We start from the raw sequence: 19829 nt of genomic DNA, 5'->3' as shown, positions 1-19829 counted from the left end.
GTCTTTAAAAGACACATGAAGATGCCCAAATAGACTCTTAGAGATGCCTAAAGGGACACTTGGAGATGCCCAAAAGAGACACTTGGAAAGTCTTTAAAGGACTCTTGGAGACTCTCAAATTGACACATTGGAGATGCCTACAAGTCGCTAAAAAGGGACATTTGGACATATACAAAATCACGTCTAGGCCTACATGGGCCGAAAAATGAAACAAATGCCGTAAGGTCAGTACACAGTATGTATAAACTCAGTCCCGTATCTCCCTCTAGTGGTTATATTTTTTACTTCCTCAAACATTCACTGGAAATTGATTATTGTCGCTCATGAGTTAAATTAATACGTCAGCAAAAATAAACAATCCATATAACGTTACAACTTTTATAAAACTTTTTTTTTTGCCTTTTCTTGATTCTATTTTTATGTCCATTATTTTTTAATATTGACAGTTTACTTTTGTGTTTTTTTGTAGTCGAGCTCAGACTTTTATTTTGAAAGCCGAGGCCATATTTGCTTCACAGCAACAAGCAGCGTGTAAGATGGCGCATCTGGACGGAGTGGTGTAAGTGTGGATTTTAGTGAGTTTATTGTGTTTAATGTGTGGTTTAATGTGGATATTGGGTTTTATCTGATAGCTGGAGTTTATCGGGGCGCTGCTGTTGGAGAGAGGGGGGTTTTCTGAGTGGCAGAAGGAGAAGTTTAGCTGGACTGAGCTGTGACTCTGCCGGCACGTGGGTTCAGCTCTGTGCTGCCTGTCTGATAGTAACTGAGTTTTAATTAAAATGAAACTGTGTAGCGTTAGGTTATCTATCACATCTACAGGTGTGTTTTAGGTTCTCTCTTTCCTGGAAGAGTGTTTTTTTAGTTAATATATTTTATTCCATTTAATTTAATTGATTTTAATCCATTTATACCCAGGGCAGGTAAGTTAGCTGAAGGGCTACTCTAACACTAATGTAAAACATCACTACCTAACTAGGTTAGTTAACCTAACTAGTTAGCTAGCTAGATTACAACTATTCAACTGTTGTAAGCATGTCTACTGTGTAGCTACAGCAGTGCTGCCGGATATCTAGAGTATTATTCTTTTTTTCTGATTTAAAGGCTCATTATGATAAGTTTCTATGCAAATGTTTAAGCACTTACCCTAAAAAGTTTCTATTACTGTGAATAGGATATGAACTTATCTCCAAAATTTAGCTATAAAATCCAGCATTCAGAAGCCATATGCTTCTATTAACTTCTACATCTGAAAATGTAAATAATTAAGACCTACTAAGCAAAAGAAGACTGTAAGAAAATAACCTAGCTGAAAAATGTGTTTTCAGGTCGCTGTTTACTTTCTTTGCGGTGGAATAAAGAAAATGCAATAATTGTATTAAAATAACACTTCCAACTGTTACACAATGGCTGTATTGACTATGCTTGGGGTTTGTGATGACTATATTATTTTCATCACGTTGTTGTACACTAAAGAATGATACAAAGATTACGAATATAACATTGTAGATTAGGTTTAGGAGCGAATCCCATCTTTAAATTATTGTTTTCAGCTCCATCTTTCTATTATAAATCTAAATACTATATATAACCAATCTTTTTCCAAAGTTAAAATTTGCAGTATCTCTTTTTTTATTTCTTATACAAGCTACTGTGCCTTTATTAGATTTACTTTTATTTATCTCTCATAATACTTTCTAAGTTTTAGCATGGCTGTAAAGTGTAGAGATTTTTGTAGTATTTTATTTTGCACAATGTAATGTTTTGTGCTTTCTCTCTCTTTTTTTTTTTTTACGTTTTCTTTTCCTGTACTTTCTCTTCAGAAAGCCGAAGACAAAGCGGTCCAAACGCTTCCTGGACCACAGAGCACCGAAGCTGTTGGAAAACTCGAAGAATGCGATGATTATGAAAGGAGGGAACACAAGTGAAACAGTAACTCAGGCCCTGAAAGACATAGTAAGTGTTTCTTGTGTACAGAGCACAGAGTGTGTGCTTGGGATATCTGATATATTGTGATAAATTGTCGCCACATTAATTGGCATCTCTGTGGTGCTGCTCATAAGAGGCGTGGACCTGGTTTTCTCTGTAAAGTTCATTTGTAACAACTTTTGTTGTAAAAAAAAAACTCTATATAAGTAAAATTGAATTGAATTGAATTGAATTGAATATGTATAAGGTCTTTTCCCAAAATGTATGTTTACAATTGTTGGGGAAAACCGCACTACCCTCTACTGCGCATTTTCCAGTGCATTCCCCCTGGATTCTTTTGATGGAGGTTCAAAGTAGAGATAAAGTATAGAGAGACAGGATACTAAAATCTTTAGCAGAATAACAATTTATTAAAGCAGGGATCGCTGGGAACACTGCTACTCACAAGGATTTTCAAGAGAAGAGTGCAGAGTATTTCACAGACACAAGCATTTTTAGACCAAAAAAAAAAAAAAAAAACAAGTGCAAAGACACCCGGCCTGAGGTCCCCAGAACTGGTTCTAACTGTTTTTGCTAATAGTTGATTTGTGTAAGAGTACCCCAAATGAACCCCCTTACACAAAGATAATGTGTCTATCTTGTAGACAAACCTAAGTTATGAAACTTCTGCTACTGCTACTTAAAGGCACAGCATATCTCTGATAGTTATTTTTTTATTAAGACAATCAATATTATCTTAGGCACTTGATTATATTCGCATTTTTCCTCCTTAACTGCCTCAGAACGTTCCATTATACATGACAATGTTGCAAAAAGTTTACTGGCAGGGCCTGTTTTCTAAATAACTGCTAAGCATCAATGCACACGCATTATTCTGAGTATATAAGAGATAAATAAATACTGATCAAGTAATTATTTAGCAATTGTTAGCATAAGCACCAGTGCCTTTTTTCACACAGTTCACATACTTTACCCACTTATTTTAAATAAAATATTGTTGATAATACATAACAGTACATAAGTGTAGGGGGGACTTCATGATCATACGTTATAGAATTCTCTATAACGTATGATCTTATGACTCGCACTCTAATTCTGACTGAGCAATACACTTAATAATGGTTTTTAAGCTGTAATTAAGTGTGCTATGTAAGGCTGTAGGCTTATAGTGTAATATTTATAATCTTGTTGTTTGTTCTCTTCACAGTATTCATTAAAGAAACCAAATGTTGTGCTGTACAAAAAGTAAGCAACTGCCCTGACATTTATTTTTGCTATAATTCCTGTTTTTATATTATCATGTTTTTCAGTTAAACTGTACAGTTCATTTCATTTTAGTCAATGAAAAATATTAATTGTAATTTAAAAATTCTTTCTTCAGGAAAAACATTATGAGGCCTTTTGAGGACTCCACATCACTGGTAAGTTTGTGGGGCAGTATGTTTTTCTTTTTTTTTTTTTTAGTCAAGATACCTTTTTCATTTAACACTAATTTACTTTTGCTTTTTCTTTCTCAGGAATTCTTCTCCAAAAAAACAGACTGCTCCCTTTTTTTATTTGGCTCGCACAACAAGAAACGACCCAATAACCTCGTATTCGGTAAGAATTCTTCTTCATCTTACCTTAGACCTCTATTCTTCTCCAAAATTACGCACATTTGTAATTTTTTATTTAATTATTGGGCTCACAAAGAACTGTTTATGGAAGACAAGCATCCAGCATATTCTCTGTTTTAGTACCTCTAGTGTTGAATCAGCAGAAAGTTTTTAATTCGGCTAAAGACCCACATCTTTCTAAAGCAATTAATAAGGCAAAGACGAACACTGCCTTTCCAAAAAAAAAAAATGGTCACACACACTAATATTTCGTTGGACCACCTTTAGCTCACATTCACTGTGGCATCGTTTCAGTAAGCTTCTGCAATGTCACAAGATTTATTTCAATCCAGTGTTCATTCATTCATTTTTCACCAAGATCTTGCAGCATTAATGATGGTAGAGTCTGACCACTGCACAAAGTCTTCTCCAACACATCACAAAGATTCTCAATGAGGTTAAGGTCTGGACTCCATGGTTAACTCTCAATCCATGTCTGAAAATTATGATCTTATGATCCCTAAATCACTCTTTCACAATTCCAGCCCTATAAATCCTGACATTGTCATCTTGGAATATGCTTGTGTTCTCAGGAAAGAAAAGATCCATTGATGCAATAATCTGGTCTATATTCAGTATATTTAGGTAGTCAGCTGACCTCATTCTTTTAGCACATGCTGTTGCTGAACCTAGACCTGACCAACTGCAGCATCAAACCCACATCATTTACTTAAATCCATTTAGTTAAATCCAGGTGGTGACTTTTTTTTTTTTTTGGCCAGGCAGTGTACCGGTATATTAAAACATCAATTACATGTGCTTGAAACGTATTGTAATCTACGTATTTACATTGTAGGAACTGTGTATTGCTAGCTGAAGTGTTAATGTAGCTCATTTCTGGTAGTATCAGAGCTCAGAAGTTTGTGTCTGTACTAGCTTTTTATATTCTAGATAAGTTTGCTTACCACTTTTTGTAAGGTGCTTTGGATGGCTCAAAAAAGTAAACAATAATATTCAATCAATGTTCTGCTCAGTTGTTTTCTCCTCTCTTTTCCTGCTGTCAAATAATGACAATGATGTTGACCCTTTGAAGTAATGCAGAAGCTGAAAGAGTTGGATATTATCCATGTTTTACTTTTTATTTAATGTTGAGACCTTTGTAATACAGAGTCACTGCTCATCCTGCTGTTTAAAATGTTGCTTTAGGCAGTACACCAGTTTATGTTGCATTAGTAAACATTTTATATGTTGTATTACCAGTGTTGGGAGTAACGGCGTTAAAACTAATGGCGTTACTAACGCCGTTACTTTTTTTCAGTAACGAGTAATCTAACTAATTACTCTGACTAACTATAACGCCGTTATCATTTCCGACACTCCGTCACTGCACGTTACTTTAGCCGCACTTTTTTTTACTTCGCTGTGCCTGTGGTTTGGCGTGGTGAAGTGAGGCACAATTGTGACGATTTGCGTGCTCTAATTAATTCAGTGATTGCCGTGGACAGCCCAAGTTCCGAATTAAGGACGTTAAACTCTTTTTAGCTGCTCCGGTTTTTGTGGTGCTGCTGCTTTCTCTTTTAGAGAAAGCTCCTATTAGCTCCTATTTTTTATTTTATATAAAGCTCTGATGTGATAATCACAATGTTGCTAAGTAACCAATTATTATTGTTCACTACAGCGAACGAAATAGTGAAAACTGAAAGTGAAAAAACATTTGTGTTAACTGAATCTAATAAAAAAGGTAATTAAAAGGAAAAAACATAACTATCTCGAACTGTATTTTGTGTTTATAAAACTAACTAAAACGAACTGAAATTACAGATAGAATACCCTCATTTTCGTGTTTAATTTATTTATAAGCGCTGTTTAAATTAAATAATAGTTCTATGCTACAGTGTTAATTAACATAATTCTGATTATATTTCGCTCATTCAATCAGCCCAAAAACAGACAGTTTATGGGGCGGATCGGGTCCGGCTCATAATGACAGTTCATGGTTCGGGCTTGGGCAGAATGTGCACGGGCTCCGGCTGGGTTGGGTCGGATTTTTTGCGCACGATCTAAGCTCTATTCCCTTTTGGTGAAGCTGTTATATTAATACCATTTTAACGGGCATTAAATTGTTGTTTTTGTCCATTATTTTGTTTTGTTTATATATACATATTTCCTTTGAGTGTGGCTTGGTTTGTTTAATTTCATCCCCAAACGCGTTTTTCATTTTTTTCCGTTTTTTCCAGTATTACAAGTTTTAGTAATTTTCTTTGGTTCTGTGGAGAATTTCGTTTTGTTTTTTTGAAATTCGTTAGATTAGATTTTTGTCAACATTTTGGGTTTATTTTCGTTTGTTATTTTTCTAATAATAATAGTAAATGCATAATTGATTTCCTTTTTTTGACGGGCGAATAATAAAAAGTAACGCGATAGTTACTTTTACTGGTAACTAATTACTTTTATAGTGGAGTAACTCCGTTAGTAACTCAGTTACTTTTTTTTGGAGAAGTAACGAGTAACTATAACTAATTACTTTTTCAAAGTAACGTGCCCAACACTGTGTATTACTTTGTACTAGAGGTGTGCCAAAAAAATCGATTCACATAAGAATCTTGATTCTCATTTACTACGATTCAGAATCGATTTAAAATGTCCCAAAATCGATTCTGAGGGGCGGGTTTTAGACTGATTTTGGGCTGGGTATTTTTGTTGGACCTGGCAACCCTGGGGATAGCGCTTGTCCTTTCAAACGGAGATCTTCCAGACACACACAGAGCGTAGGTGTTTGAGAATCACCGGTAAGATGGCAGAACAAGCACTATATTACATTAGATTAACGTGTAGTTTCAATGTTTTATGGCAGAATGCTTCATAACAAGCATAAAAAAGATCGCTAGTAGTTAGTTTCAGTAACTGTTAGCTAGCTAACTAGCTAACTTTCCAGTTCCACCTTAAATAACGCTACAGGTGGCAGCGGGCTGCAGCATTTAAGGCGGAACGGAAAAATACAATAAGCTAATCAGAGCTAATTTCAGCTCCTCATCACAGAGGAATTAAGGAATGGACAATATGAATTAATTTCTCCACCTCCTGCCCCCTTTCTGAAGAAATACAACCACCTTAAATTAACTAGTTAATCAGCAGCTGCTCCTGAACTTTAGCGCTCCACTGCTATCATCACATCAGCCCAGCAGCGTCACCTACACACCACCGCTAGTAGCCTGGTAATAAATCAGTGTTATTTATTATTTATTTATTGTTCATTAACGTCATTGTGATATCCCAGTGATTCCTCTGTCACTGAGGACCCACATTCCTGCACATTTTATTGTTTTTGTAACACATTACCTGCTCCAGGACCAGTGTATATTATGGAGGGTTTTTTTTCAATAAGATTCATAAGCCAGAAGCAGAAATTTTTATAATTCAAATCGTTTTGAATCAAAAATCGATTTTGAATCGAATCGTGGCCCCCAAAATCGGAATCGAATCGAATCGTGAGATAGTAAACGATTCCCACCCCTACTTTGTACCTCATATGAGTATGGCTTTATTTTCCCCTTTTTTAACAGGTCGAATGTTTGATTTTCATGTGCTGGACATGTTTGAGATGGGCATCGAGAAGTTCACTGCTCTGAAAAACATCAAGGTTAGTGGCACTTTATTAAAGATGTGTTCTCAGTGCAGGTCTGAGAAAGCAGTGTTTATGAACGTATCATTTATCGCTAACAGTTTGTCTAAGTTGGAATGTGTTTAATTTAAAGTATTATTTGCTTGGTTTCGTTAATAAAAGATTCTTTCAAGTTTTTATGCCAAGTGGTGTTTTACTCTAATGCTTGAGAGACAGTCTCTATCGTAGTTGTTGCAACAATGTTGAGTGTAGAGGTGTGCTAAGTTTTGGCCAATGTGATCGTTGGTTAGTGTGGGTTTTTTTTTTCGCCAAAATTGAGGATCCTGCGTATGGTGACCTCTGTTGATACTCTCTTTGGTTCAGTGTCTGAATATTCTTAGTAGTTAAAATTCATTGCTCTGAAATGGTGCATTATTTTTTACTATTATATAATTTATTGCAATTATTTCTGGGACAGTATATAAGTGAGACAGTTGCAGCGACAGGACTGTTTGTTCCTTCCATGTCAGAAAAATTTCAGATTATGCACGAAGACATAAATGAGCCTCTAACCACAATTTACTGAATTTCTGCTGAGATGCTTTGGTTTGCGCTCAGGACAAGTTTTTGATGTTGTCTAATGTGTGTGTGTTAATGACACTTTTTAAAGCTATAATTCACAACTGATTTTTTTAGATTTAAAATATTAAAATTCCAGTGACACCGAGATGTTTTCTCTTCCTCCTGTGCAGAATGAAAAGTGTGCAGAGGGCACTAAACCAATGCTGATATTTGCTGGGGAGCTTTTTGATGTGGATAATGAATATTCACGTCTCCGGAATGTCCTGACAGGTAGAAAACCTTTTTTTTTTTTTTTTTATTTTTTTTTTTTTTATTTATTTTATTTATTTATTTTTTTTTTTTATAAAGTTGGAGTAGCAAAAATCCTAAAGCACTAACTGCAACAGCTGAAGAGTTCTGGGTGACCCACATGCTTGTAAATCAATATTTTTACCCAAATAGCTTGATAATATAAAAAGGATATCTTGATGTAAATTTATAAAAAAAAAAATTTTACAATAGCATTATACTTGGACATGCGAAAATACTAAAATATTTGATTAATTGTAAGAATATATTGCTGTAATAGTTTTCTATTTTAGAAATGTGACATGTTTATTGTAAAATATGTAACAGTTTAGTAGAATATGTAACTTTCAGTAGAAAAAAAAATGAAAATCTGTAAACATTTGTCTGTTTTTGGAAACAACAGAACCAAGAATCTGATTTTGGTATAAAATAATAATGCAACAAAAATATTGTGGTATAGCAAATAATTACCCAAATACTACATATTTTACATTTGAATTTATTATAATTTATTAAAGTAACATCAATTTCTGTCTCTAAATTAGTAGGTGAACATTGTAACACCAGATGCAATGTTAACATCAGTATTCAGAAATGTAAAGTAATGGTAATTAAAGTCTAGTAATTAAATTATAGGTTAGGTTCTTACTTTCCAATAAGTGCAAAAAGTAGCAAATGCAGGTAAATAAATGACTATGCCTTATCACAACATCACTGACTGCAATGAGCCTGTTTTAGCACTACACATCTTTTAAAAACAGGGTTGCATGCTTTATAGTCATGCCGCTCTCAAGTCATGCTCATGATTGTGTTACTTATTTTTACTTGTAATTGAACTCAAAATAAGCACAAAAAGTGATTAGGTGGGTTATTTTAAATCTTTTCTCTAAAATTATACCAGCTTACCCTATTGGCAGATTTTTTTTTTTGCTTGATATCTCTTCACGTATATTTTGTCTAGTTTGCCAATGTGTGTTTTTTTTTTTTTTTTTTGCAGTTTAACCCCAAACATTGAACACACTTACTGCCCTGCTTTAACTGTTTAAATTTTTTCCGACATTTAAACATCCAGGGCTTATGTTGGCCTCTTTTATTAGCAAAACAGACAGGCATTAAAAAGACAGGCTTCAAAATGTTCATTTTGTTCATAATTCTGATTATTCAGGCCTTTTACTCCTAACAGAGTGGGGACCAGAACTGTGTAGGTGTTTTTGTTAAAAAAAAATCCAAAGCATGTTTTATTAGTGGACCTGATCGCTACAACCGTCATTAAATAGTTTTCATAGCGGTTGTAGCAATCAGGTACACTAATAGGTGTTTAGATCCACAGCACTGCAAATCTCTTACTCACTCCAGTAGAGGGAGCTGTCACTCAAGTTTACATGCTTCATAAGAGCAATGCTTTACCAGTGACACTCTCCTTGTTCAACATCCTTACTTAACTGTCTTCTTTCTTCTTGTAGATTTCTTCCGTGGTCCTGTTGTACCTGCGGTGCGGTTAGCTGGCCTGGAGCATATTCTCCATTTCACTGCAGCAGATGGAAAGATCTTCATGCGAAGCTACAGGTGATTGACTAGACTGAAAATGGACAGAGCTTAATTATTTTCTTTTATTTGGAAGAAGCTTTCAGTAAACAAAAAACACTTAGGGATGCAGCAAAACTGGCTCCTGATGTGATGTGCATGTTTCCATTGAGCTGGGTGGTTTATTATCAGCATGGTGTCAGAAATTGGTAATGGGACATAGGGGTTTGCCATATCGTATTGTTAGCAACATGTTTATTACATATGAATAAAATGCATAAACATATTGTGATCTTATTATAGGGCCTTATGGGCCACCAGAGTACAGATTTTTTTGTTGTGTATAGCAAAACTCACACTGTTCTTATTTCTCATTAAATATCTTCTAGAGGCAGATGATATCTGTCTAGAATCATTTATTTTAATTAAGTCCTGGATATATGGAGTGCATTATTAATATCCTGACATGTTTTAGTATGCAATAATATCGCCAAATTAATTAAATTTTCATTGTGTTGCACTAGTGTGTTCTTAACCTTTTTTTTATCACAATATTGTGTTGTAAAGGCCTTCTTTAGCCATGTCAGATTATTTTATAAGCTTTAAAAACACTTCTCAGAGCTTTCATTGGAGATTTATTGGATTGCTTGGGTGAAATCTAGAACATATTTGCATATAATGCAAAACTGCAGAAGTTTTATTTTGTATTTAAATATCATTACATAGTTCAAAGGTGGGTAGTGTTGCGACTTTGTGTTTTATTACAAGGCATAATTAGTGCTTGATAAAATCTGCAATGCATCCAGTTAAATAAAACTCCCTGTATTGAGAGTTTCTGACACATTTTAAATCTGGTATCACCGCTTTGAGAAGTATAAAATATTAAGATGCATGTTTTGTGTTTTATCTAACAAAAAAGGGTGGATAGGAGTGTCACAAACATTTATCATTGGAAAAAAAAAAGTCGAAAGTCATAAATCTAAAGCTACAACATTTCTAGGCTTTAACAGAAGTGTGTTGTGTGTTTTTGGTCAGAGTACTTCTGAAGAAGTCGGGGTGCCGGACCCCTCGGATTGAGCTGGAGGAGATCGGCCCATCGTTTGATTTTGTTCTGAGGAGAACTCACCTGGCCTCAGATGACTTGTACAAGACTGCACACAAACAGCCTAAAGGGCTGAAGGTACGCTGCTTTTGTTTGTATTTATCTGAGTGTTATTTTTCACCTGTTATTCTCGCTTTTTCAGCAGGTAAAGGAGACATGTATTCTAGGAGTGTTTTAGAACCTAGAACTGTCCACTAGCATCAAAATTGTGTGTCTGTGTGTGTCTGTGTGTGTCTGTGTGTGTCTGTGTGTGTCTGTGTGTGTCTGTGTGTGTCTGTGTGTGTCTGTGCTTTTATTCTGCCAGAAGGTTGTGTACAATATTTAGAAAAAAGGAAGCAGTTTATCATGCAGTGTTTTACACTTTGGAGGCAAATGTTAAAGTGCACTTGCTTGCAAAGAATAGTGTAGTGACATTCGTGCACACATCAGATACCAAAGTCTTCTCTGATCAGCTAAATCTGGGGTTCCATATACAGTACAGATATGGGTCGTTTAAGTATGGATATCATGCTCATTATTAACCTTCACTGATTGTATCCTCCTGCTTGTTTTTGAGATTTTGTTTTCGCCTTTGTAAATGTTTTTTAATGTTTATATATGCCAATTAAGGAACACTGTTTTCTGTCATTGCAGCCCAAGAAAAAGAAGAACATTTCTCACGACACCTTTGGCACCAAGTTTGGCCGTCTACACATGCAGAAGCAGAATCTGGACAAACTGCAGACAAGGAAGATGAAGGGACTGAGGAAGAGGAGAGGAGCTGTGGTTGTAGAGAACGGAGAAACAACTTCTCCGAAAAAAATCAAAACTCAGGAATAGACTCTGTTCTCAGAGTGCTAATGGACTTTACTGACCTTACAGCACTGTGTGAATTGAATTGGACTGACTTGTTCGAAAACCTCTTAACACAGAAATCACTGATGAGAGGCGGAGCAAATATAATTTTGTATACACTCTTTCATGTCAGATGTTCTTTGTTCTATGAAGCCTTTGTGGAACTTCAGTGCAGTAAAAGAAGCTTCCAGAAACAGTTGACTGTGCTAAAATTTAAATATTTTGTTAATATGTTTTGTTGAGTCACAGCGTATCTCATAATTGTGAAAATCTGATATTGGTGCTGTGCATGTCTGTGTATGGTGATATATAAACATTTCTAAAAACACCTGGATCAGCATTATTGAGGTATAGAGGGTTTTTTATTTATTTTTTGGGTGACCCCACTTTTTCAAAATATAGACCTCTATAAAAACTTTGAGACTTTGTGGAAAATTAGAATACAAACCACAAATAGTTAATAATAAAGTGTTTTTCGCACCATAGTTCCATTCATTAAAACATCTAAAACTATAATATGTGAACCTTTATGTTTACTCGTGGAAGACACTGTGGATTATAATGGATTTTACAAACCTCAGGTTCAACACAATCAGGTTCAACAAGTTCAACATAATCTTTTATAAGATTTAGTGATTCAAATATGCTCTACCAAATGTTAGAAAAGATGTAGATCACTGTATTAAAATTAGTTATTTTGTTACAGGTGTAGAAAATAAATCACCAAGTCATGCAATCTGTCTTTAAAAATGTTAGTAAAAAATTAACCTAAAAAGTAACCTAACTGTAGGTTAGTACAGTTTCGTGCCTCTTATATATTTTCCTATCAGGTCTAAGTGGTGGTGATCCTAGACCCTAGATAGCTAGTTTAAAATATTTCATACAAAAACTATAAAACTAGCTTGATGTTAGCTAGTTAAGCTTGGCCAACATCCACACTTGAGTTAAACTGTTGTTTGGTGAAAAAAATAATTACTGATTTGACTTAACTTGCCAAGAAGTGCTTGGTATCTGACATTTTGCTGACGTTTCTTTAGTTTGCAATGGGAGATATGCTAATGATGCTAACAGTCAGATGATTTTGTCAAATTCATCACTGTAAATACACATCAAAAAGAACATTTCAGATTCCAGACATTCCTAAAACCTGTCTTTCTTGTTGAGCAGCTTTGTGAATGTGATGTTCTTTAGTAATTATAGTGGATTTTACACCACATTAACAATTAATGATATAATCATTTATTTATACCCAATCTTATCAATAGCGTGTGAAGGAACTCATTTCAAAATAAAAGCCCCCCTCTCCATATCAATCATTTTGTTGTGGTGTGGTACTAAAATTAATCCAACTGTTATCACAGATCAGGTTCACTTAGTTCTGATAGTAGCCCCCTTGTAGGTGTCAACCAAACCTCTTCCTTTTTTCTATTTTACAAAGGAAAAACAATTACTTAGAGTATATATGTATATACATATAAACATACTACATAAGCTCTGAGCATGTGTGCTCACTATATCACTATGGCTGCATTATAAACTGTAGGCTGCAGTAGAGGTGGGCTGGGTCCTCAGTAGGACTGTCCTATGAAAAATCGTTCTAGGCTGTTGGTCACACATTTGGAACAGTCTAATAGAACAGGAAAGCCTCGTAATTACATTAGGATGTGCTTTTTCATTTCTTCTCAGAAGTAATTTAGAAATAATTGAAAAACTTTTATAAAAATTCAGCACCAGTGTCTGCTTCCCAATTTTTTTTGCACAGATTTTGTGGTGTTTTTATTTTTTTATTATGTTCCACTTGTATTTGCTGTGCGCAGTAAATTGTGGGCAACCAAGGGCTACAAAGGATGTATTTGCGTACATTTGTGTCCCTCAAATCATTCTTAATGTCGTCTGCTTTTCCTGGCTGCATGTGAAGAATCCTTCACTTTGAAGTAGCCTTCAGGAATGTAGTGGCTGAGAAAAGCAGCCAATGCAGTTTATAAAACATGCATTTGTGGAATAACCAGCAGAGCTGAGTATGTGGGATGTGCCCATGAAAAATTTGTTAAATCCACACCTGTCAACACCAAACAGCTTATTTTACCATTGACTCTTTGGTGTTTGACAATCTTCTTAGGATGTCTTTTCTTGGGACGCCCACTTTATGGCCTGTCTCGGTCTTCAGTTTGGAGATGGTAACAGGGTCACTCCAAATAATGCTGCAACTTGGTTTTGCAGCACGCCAGCTTGAAGTTGCCCTATGCAGATTCTTGGAAAAGACACCTACTGACCACTGTAGCATGGCCCATGCTCACAAAATAGCAACAGCAATATAAGCTGTCTGGCATTGGCAGAAAAGATTTGGCAAACTCCTATTCTTAGCTCTACTGCTCATCCCACAAATGCCTGTTCTGTTCCTTACAAATGTGGTACAATTTAAAAGGGAAATTAACAGAAATTTTAACTGTATACGATTTATTGCCAAGAAGCGTTGTTTTAACAAAGAAATAGTCTACCAAATACAATTTTATTTACTTTGTATGCTATGTTATGTGTGTGATCTCTACACAGATGCTTTAATCAAAGTCTGAGGCCACATTTCTTCTGTGTCCCACACAAGTACTGTGAATATGATCAGCTTTGTCTTTGCTGATGTTACAAGAATGATGATAGTGTGCAGAGAACACACTGTTGTAATAAATGTGTAATAATGCTAAAAGGTTGATACGAAGAATGATGAGAAGGAGGATATATTCAATGATGCGCAGAGTTGCAGGAATCAGATTAACTTGGAGAATGACAGTTACAGCACAGATGTCTGACAAAGATTCTCACAGCTTTTTATACATGAGGAACATTAGGAGGCCCTATGTCGCCCCCGACCTGTCTGTGCCTCTTTGGATATGGACCATGACATGCAAATTAAAATGGAGGCATAAAACATTACTGAGTAGCCATAAGGGCCTTCTCATTTGGTTTTAAATAAACTATGTTCCCAAAAAGTCTGGGTTTATTTCATCATTTGGGTTGAAGTAGTCGCCTTTAGACATACTTATACAGTTTAGTTTAAGCAATCATTCTCTAGACACTTACACAATGGAAAACCGCACATACTACATCTAATGGAAAATCTCAACCTTAAGTATTACATATATACATTTTAAACACTTTTGCTCACCAGATGGTGCTGTCTTCATTGTACATCAACCTGAACTCTGATAACTGAGTGTACTGTGCTGTGTAGTGTCTGTTTACAGGCCACATTATTAGCTGTAAAGCTACATAACATCTATTTTATATAGAGTCAGTAGGGTTTCTGTTCTTTTCAAGACAAGAAAGTAATTGTTCTTTGTATACTGTCTGTAAACCCTATAAACTTCATTAGACTTCTCAGGTATCACTGTGATCGTCTGCTATATGATACATATAACTGAAATTGCTAAATGAAAACAACCAATGATTTTATAAAGGAAAATCATAAAAATTATTAAGGGTACGCAGACTTTTTCATACCACTGTGTTTGGTCTAATTACCTAATTTGCTTTTCAATGAGAAAAATCTAGTATGTTTTTGGCTTAAACATTTTAGTTTCTGAGGTGGATATGTGAGGAGCCGGCTATAGAATGACAAAGGGCCGGATGTGGCCCCCAGACCATAAAATGCCCAAGCCTGACCTTAGCGAAGCTGGTCATGCTGGTTATCCTGTTCATGCCTCTGGCAAGCTCTGTCATGCTGGTCATGCTTTTGACCAGATTGTCATGCTTTTGACCAGATCGTCATGCTTTTGACCAGATTAGTCATGCTGGTCATGCTTTTGACCAGCCGGTTCTGCCTTGTAGATCATGCTGATCAATTAGATTGGTGGTTTAACTTGGTCATTTTGGTTTATCATATTGGACCAAGGCCAGATAAACCATCAAACTCAAACAAAAACACACCCTATGTTAGTAGACCACTCTAACTAACCTATCTTTTTATATGAGTAAACATATAAAAATATAAAGAAAATGTTAGAGCTTTGTTCACCTTTCAGACCATCACCTGATAGCACTCTGTTTATGGTCTTATTGCTTTGTTTACACTAACATTATCACTTTGATTGGCCTCAGTAGCTTTAACTTTCACTCCACCCTCCACCACCTTTGAGACTTTGAGGTTAAACAAAGGCTTTTGAGCCTAATATGCATTCCCCAAAAGCTGTTCTGATATTCTTAACACTAATAGTTTAGTCTAAAAGATTGCACCCAAAGGTAACCAAATGTGGGATTTAAAGATGACTGTTCAAAAGTAGGTTGAGTTTTATTGCAGAGAAACTTACCAATTCAGATTTCTGTACAGTGGTGCCTGTTCCTTATCCAAACCAACCATTGAATTCATACATGTTTTTTGAGATTATTTTTTATAGATAGTAGATAATGGTAAAATAGTGGCAAATCTTTGGGCTGAGTGGCCATGTTCTGTTAAAAAAACTGATGAAACTGGGAACACAGCAGTCTGCTGTTTTAAGGATTTCAAACAGAGGGGATTTGACACTGTAGTCCTGTAATTCCTGTATTTTATACCATAAACTCATACAATTAAAACTGTTTAACGATGTTTCATTGTAGAATGCAATTAATATTGGGATGCCCTTTGAAAACAACTGCTACCAAAACATATAACAGTAACATTTGAGGAATAAACAATGATGTTATTTAAAATCATTCCTAGGCTTGTACTGCTTTGTTGTAAGACTACAAATCAGGTCAAACTTACAAATCTACCACATGCAAAAATCTGCTTTTCAGAGACAAACCTCTGTAAAAACAACAAAACATGACTTTTTGCTTTTACTTTTAGGAGTGCTGGGAATTATTTCAGAGGTGCATAAGTGGATTGGGTTATTGACCTTCTAAACTGGGTCAATTGGGTTAAACATACATTTGTTTTGAACAAAACATACTGCATGTGTCCTTCTGTTTTACTGAAGACATTTGCACATTCTTACTTAAATACTAGGCTAGAATCGTTTTACTCTGAACACAATGAGTAGGCCGCTGACCAAGCAGTTATCTGTTGAAGTGGTTCTGGACCAGGTTTTTGGACATGATGAAGAGGGCACTAAAACTGAAGCAGAGATAGAAGAGGATGTCTTGGAAGTGGAAGACAACACAGATTTTGAAGTAGAGTGAAAGTGGAAAACACCAGGGCCAACACGGTATGCTACATCTCGTGTGGATGGCATCAAGTCCAGCTTCCATTCATTGAGGGAATTATACTGGAGATGACAACCCTGAAGGGGAAGCGTGTGATTGGGGACTGTTAAGTATACGACTTTATGTAGAGTGTGGTCTTTGGTTATAATTTATTTTTTACATTACAAGTTTATTTTGTAATACATTTTCAGTGCCCATTTTTATTTTCATTGCAGTTACTTGATGTTTCTATAGATTTATGTTAAACGCTAATTTGAGACTTTGTTCATAGCTAAAGAATGTTGAATAAAAATTTGGTGGGTTGTCAAAATCAAAACATGCTGATGAATGCTGGATGATGTTTTATTGCTCCTCTTAAGGAGTGGCTCTTTTGAAGCTGCTACTTTTCTACTTTTAATCCCTTCATTCATTACTTTTGGCAGCAGCACGCACTCTTTAACACTGGAAAAGGAGCGGCTGCGTTTCGTCCAATCAAATCGAGGCTACATTTCTACTACAGTATGTGAACGCTGCAAGGTAGCACCCTTAGCCAATCACTCGCGGCTTAAGAGCTTTAGTGATGAATATGCATATTTGACCACGCCCCCTCGGTATTTATAGGTGAAGACTGCACTGCAGCGCTGCTTGAAAAACTGCCAACAGAAGCAGTTGCATCAGATAGATGAAAATATAAGAGGACGGAAGGCGATATTCATTTACTGCTTATGGTGGAAGCTTAGTGTTTAAAGGGCCGTTCTGGTGTTATTCCTTATCATCACTGCCAGCTGTTTGAGTCGAGCCTCTCCAGCGTGTCTGCTCGGCTGTCCCACTGCAGAGTCTTTGTGTAGTTGTAGTTAAGTATTTTAGCTAGTTATGACAGAAGACAAAAAGATGACCGAACCAGAGCCAGGCTCTGTCCCGGAGCAGGCTGAGGAGAAAGCTGAGGAGAAGCAGCTCAATGCGGTGGAGGAGAAGGAGGAGAAGAGGGAGAACGGTGGGGACCGTAACGGAGAGGCCGCGGGGAGTGCGAGGCCAGCTGAAGACGAATTTGTTCACCCTGAGGGCGGCTGGGGCTGGGTGGTCATGCTCGCCTCCATGTGGTGCAACGGGTCGGTGTTTGGGATCCAGAACGCCTTCGGCATCCTGTTCGTCTACTTGCTGCAAGAGTTTGGCTCAGAGGATGACCCAGACCTACGGTTTAGAACAGGTAAGCGTTAAGGTGCTCTTCACCTTCAGTTTTTTAGCTGTAAAACAGGTAAAGGTGTGTACCTTTTAAAACAATTTGTTGTCTAAGACTAGGCTTAATCCATGTAATGTAAATGACTATATAGGTTAGCTGAATATGGTAAAATGTCAAATACTGAGGTTAAGGTTAAGTTTAGGTGTAGTGTTTTCTCTTCTAAACTTTTTTTCTGACTCACTTTAGGTTGTACGTTATATATATTATTGGGCAGCTAAAGCTGCAACAGGGATTAGACCTAGGTTTAGACTAAGTTAGCTGTGCTTTACATTTAAGGCAAAATCATTCAAAACACTGTGTAGACCAAGACTAGCCTTAATCCCTTTGGTTTAATGTAAACTGGCTTTATAGCTAAGTTAGTTAAATAAGGTATAACGTTAATTAAAAGAGGATAGCTAACCTAACCAACTAAGTTAGCTAGTGTTTAATTAGTCAACACAGAGCACACTTACACAATGTAGCTATCTAAATTATGATTTATTAATTGTAAAGCGCAGTCTATCATCTGTGATGGTGAATTTAGCAAAACTAGGTTAGCTTACGTTACCTAACGCTAGCTAACTAACTAAGTGAGTTAACGTTAGCTTGTCAGTTGTCTCTCTAATCTACAGCTAGAACTGTTCGGCGTGGCTAATGTAACCTAGCTACAGGCTGTGTCTGAGTATGGTCCAACGCCTTGTGTAAGTTATTGTGTGATTTTTGGTTAATACAGGATAGTTCGTGTATATTTTAAGGCGTTTTTAGTAATTTATACGTTGTATGCTGCTCCTTAGCTTCGTGTTTTCTACTTTTAACAAACAAAAAGTTCGTTAACCCGAGCCGCTCTTACTCTCTCTCGTGCACGTGCAGTTTTGAAAGTGAAGGAAATGCAGCTCGCGCGCCACACGCGGCTAATCAGAGTGTGAGTGTGAGAAGAAACTGGGTTGAATAACAGGCTCTATAAAGTTGTAAATTACAGCCATAAACGGTTTACTTCTAACTTCTATTTTTTTACTATCTACAAAACATTTTTTTGGAAAACGTTTAACCTTTCTTGTTGCTGTTCTTTCTGTTTACTGACGCTACTGGTTCTGTTTAGATGTATTTTGCTATGTTTAAGTTAAAGTTTATGTGTAGGGTAAATTACTGAGGTTAAGGTTAGGTTTTGGTGTATGAAACAGAGGTTAAGGTTAGGTTTAGGGTGCTGAGGTAAAGGTTAGGTTTAGAGTAATTTACTGAGGTTAAGGTTAGGTTTAGTGTACTAAGGTTAATGTTAGGTTTTTAAGGTACTGAGGTTAATGTTAGGTTTAGGGTACTGAAGTTAAGGTTGGGCTTAGGTGTATTATACTGTGGTTAAGTTTGCTATGGATAAGGTTAGGTTTAGGTTTATGATACTGAGGTTAATGTAAGGTTTAGGTGTAATTTGCTATGATTAAGGTGTTGAATACTTAAGATAAGGTTAAAACATTTACAGTACTGCACAGGTCAGTGGACAGTCTCAAAAAGATGCTGGGTCTTCTTACTGCTGTAACTCAGTCTTGATTGCTAAGCAGATCACTTTCAAAAGTTCAGGTGTTCAAAGGGAAAGTATGGCTTAATGGTCTTTAAATATTATAATCACATAATATTTTTTTCCTTTGTTCCACAGACATACATGTAAACTCTGAAATTGTTATAATCAAAGTGTTCAATAGGAAGTTTCAATACAATGTGTGTGAATGTATTGAGCTGATGAGATCAAACAAAGGTGGGCAAAGACCACAGATGTGTTTTGTGTGTGTGTATTTGTCTATGGGGTGTTTTATCTTTAATGGGGTTGAATATTGCATCAGCAGAGGCCTAGCCAGCTGTCCTCCTCCCACCCACTCCCACACACTCCCCCGAAAATCTTCACCCTGATAGAAGAACTTGGCAAAACTATTTTACTGGACAAGAGACTTCAATGCCCCCCCCCCCTCTCACTCTTTCTCTCACTGTCTTTGCCCTGTGTTTTCTTTCTTA

The 19829-nt window shown here is 36.2% G+C and overlaps 2 protein-coding genes across 2 annotated transcripts in view; both read left to right on the top strand.

The window, feature by feature from the left end:
* Positions 1 to 452: 452 nt before the first annotated feature.
* On the top strand, positions 453 to 11780 carry rpf2 (ribosome production factor 2 homolog). The gene is made up of 10 exons (XM_022685168.2): positions 453 to 559; positions 1821 to 1953; positions 3134 to 3171; positions 3308 to 3347; positions 3444 to 3525; positions 7085 to 7161; positions 7875 to 7974; positions 9456 to 9558; positions 10552 to 10696; positions 11252 to 11780. The coding sequence occupies exons 1-10, from the start codon at positions 537 to 539 to the stop codon at positions 11435 to 11437; spliced, it is 927 nt and encodes a 308-aa protein (XP_022540889.2). The 5' UTR covers positions 453 to 536; the 3' UTR covers positions 11438 to 11780.
* Positions 11781 to 17232: 5452 nt separating this feature from the next.
* slc16a10 (solute carrier family 16 member 10) overlaps positions 17233 to 19829 on the top strand; it is a 46152-nt gene continuing 43555 nt past the window's right edge. The window contains exon 1 of the mRNA XM_022685164.2: positions 17233 to 17816. Within this exon, the coding sequence (XP_022540885.2) occupies positions 17483 to 17816 (334 nt within the window). The 5' untranslated portion in view covers positions 17233 to 17482. The remainder of the gene's footprint in view (positions 17817 to 19829) is intronic.

The sequence above is a fragment of the Astyanax mexicanus genome, chromosome 1, assembly GCF_023375975.1.
Source record: "Astyanax mexicanus isolate ESR-SI-001 chromosome 1, AstMex3_surface, whole genome shotgun sequence".
In the NCBI taxonomy this organism is placed as follows: domain Eukaryota; kingdom Metazoa; phylum Chordata; class Actinopteri; order Characiformes; family Acestrorhamphidae; genus Astyanax; species Astyanax mexicanus.
The sequence above is the reverse complement of the archived record's forward strand: the minus strand, read 5'-3'. Positions and strand labels throughout refer to the sequence as shown.

What these genes read in the sequence shown, in the direction of transcription:
- rpf2 (XM_022685168.2), top strand. Translation starts at nt 537, where the DNA reads ATGGCGCATCTGGACGGAGTGGT. An exon ending in GCGCATCTGGACGGAGTGGT is followed by an intron (nt 560 to 1,820) that starts GTAAGTGTGGAT and finishes CTTTCTCTTCAG; the next exon opens with AAAGCCGAAGACAAAGCGGT. An exon ending in CTCAGGCCCTGAAAGACATA is followed by an intron (nt 1,954 to 3,133) that starts GTAAGTGTTTCT and finishes TTCTCTTCACAG; the next exon opens with TATTCATTAAAGAAACCAAA.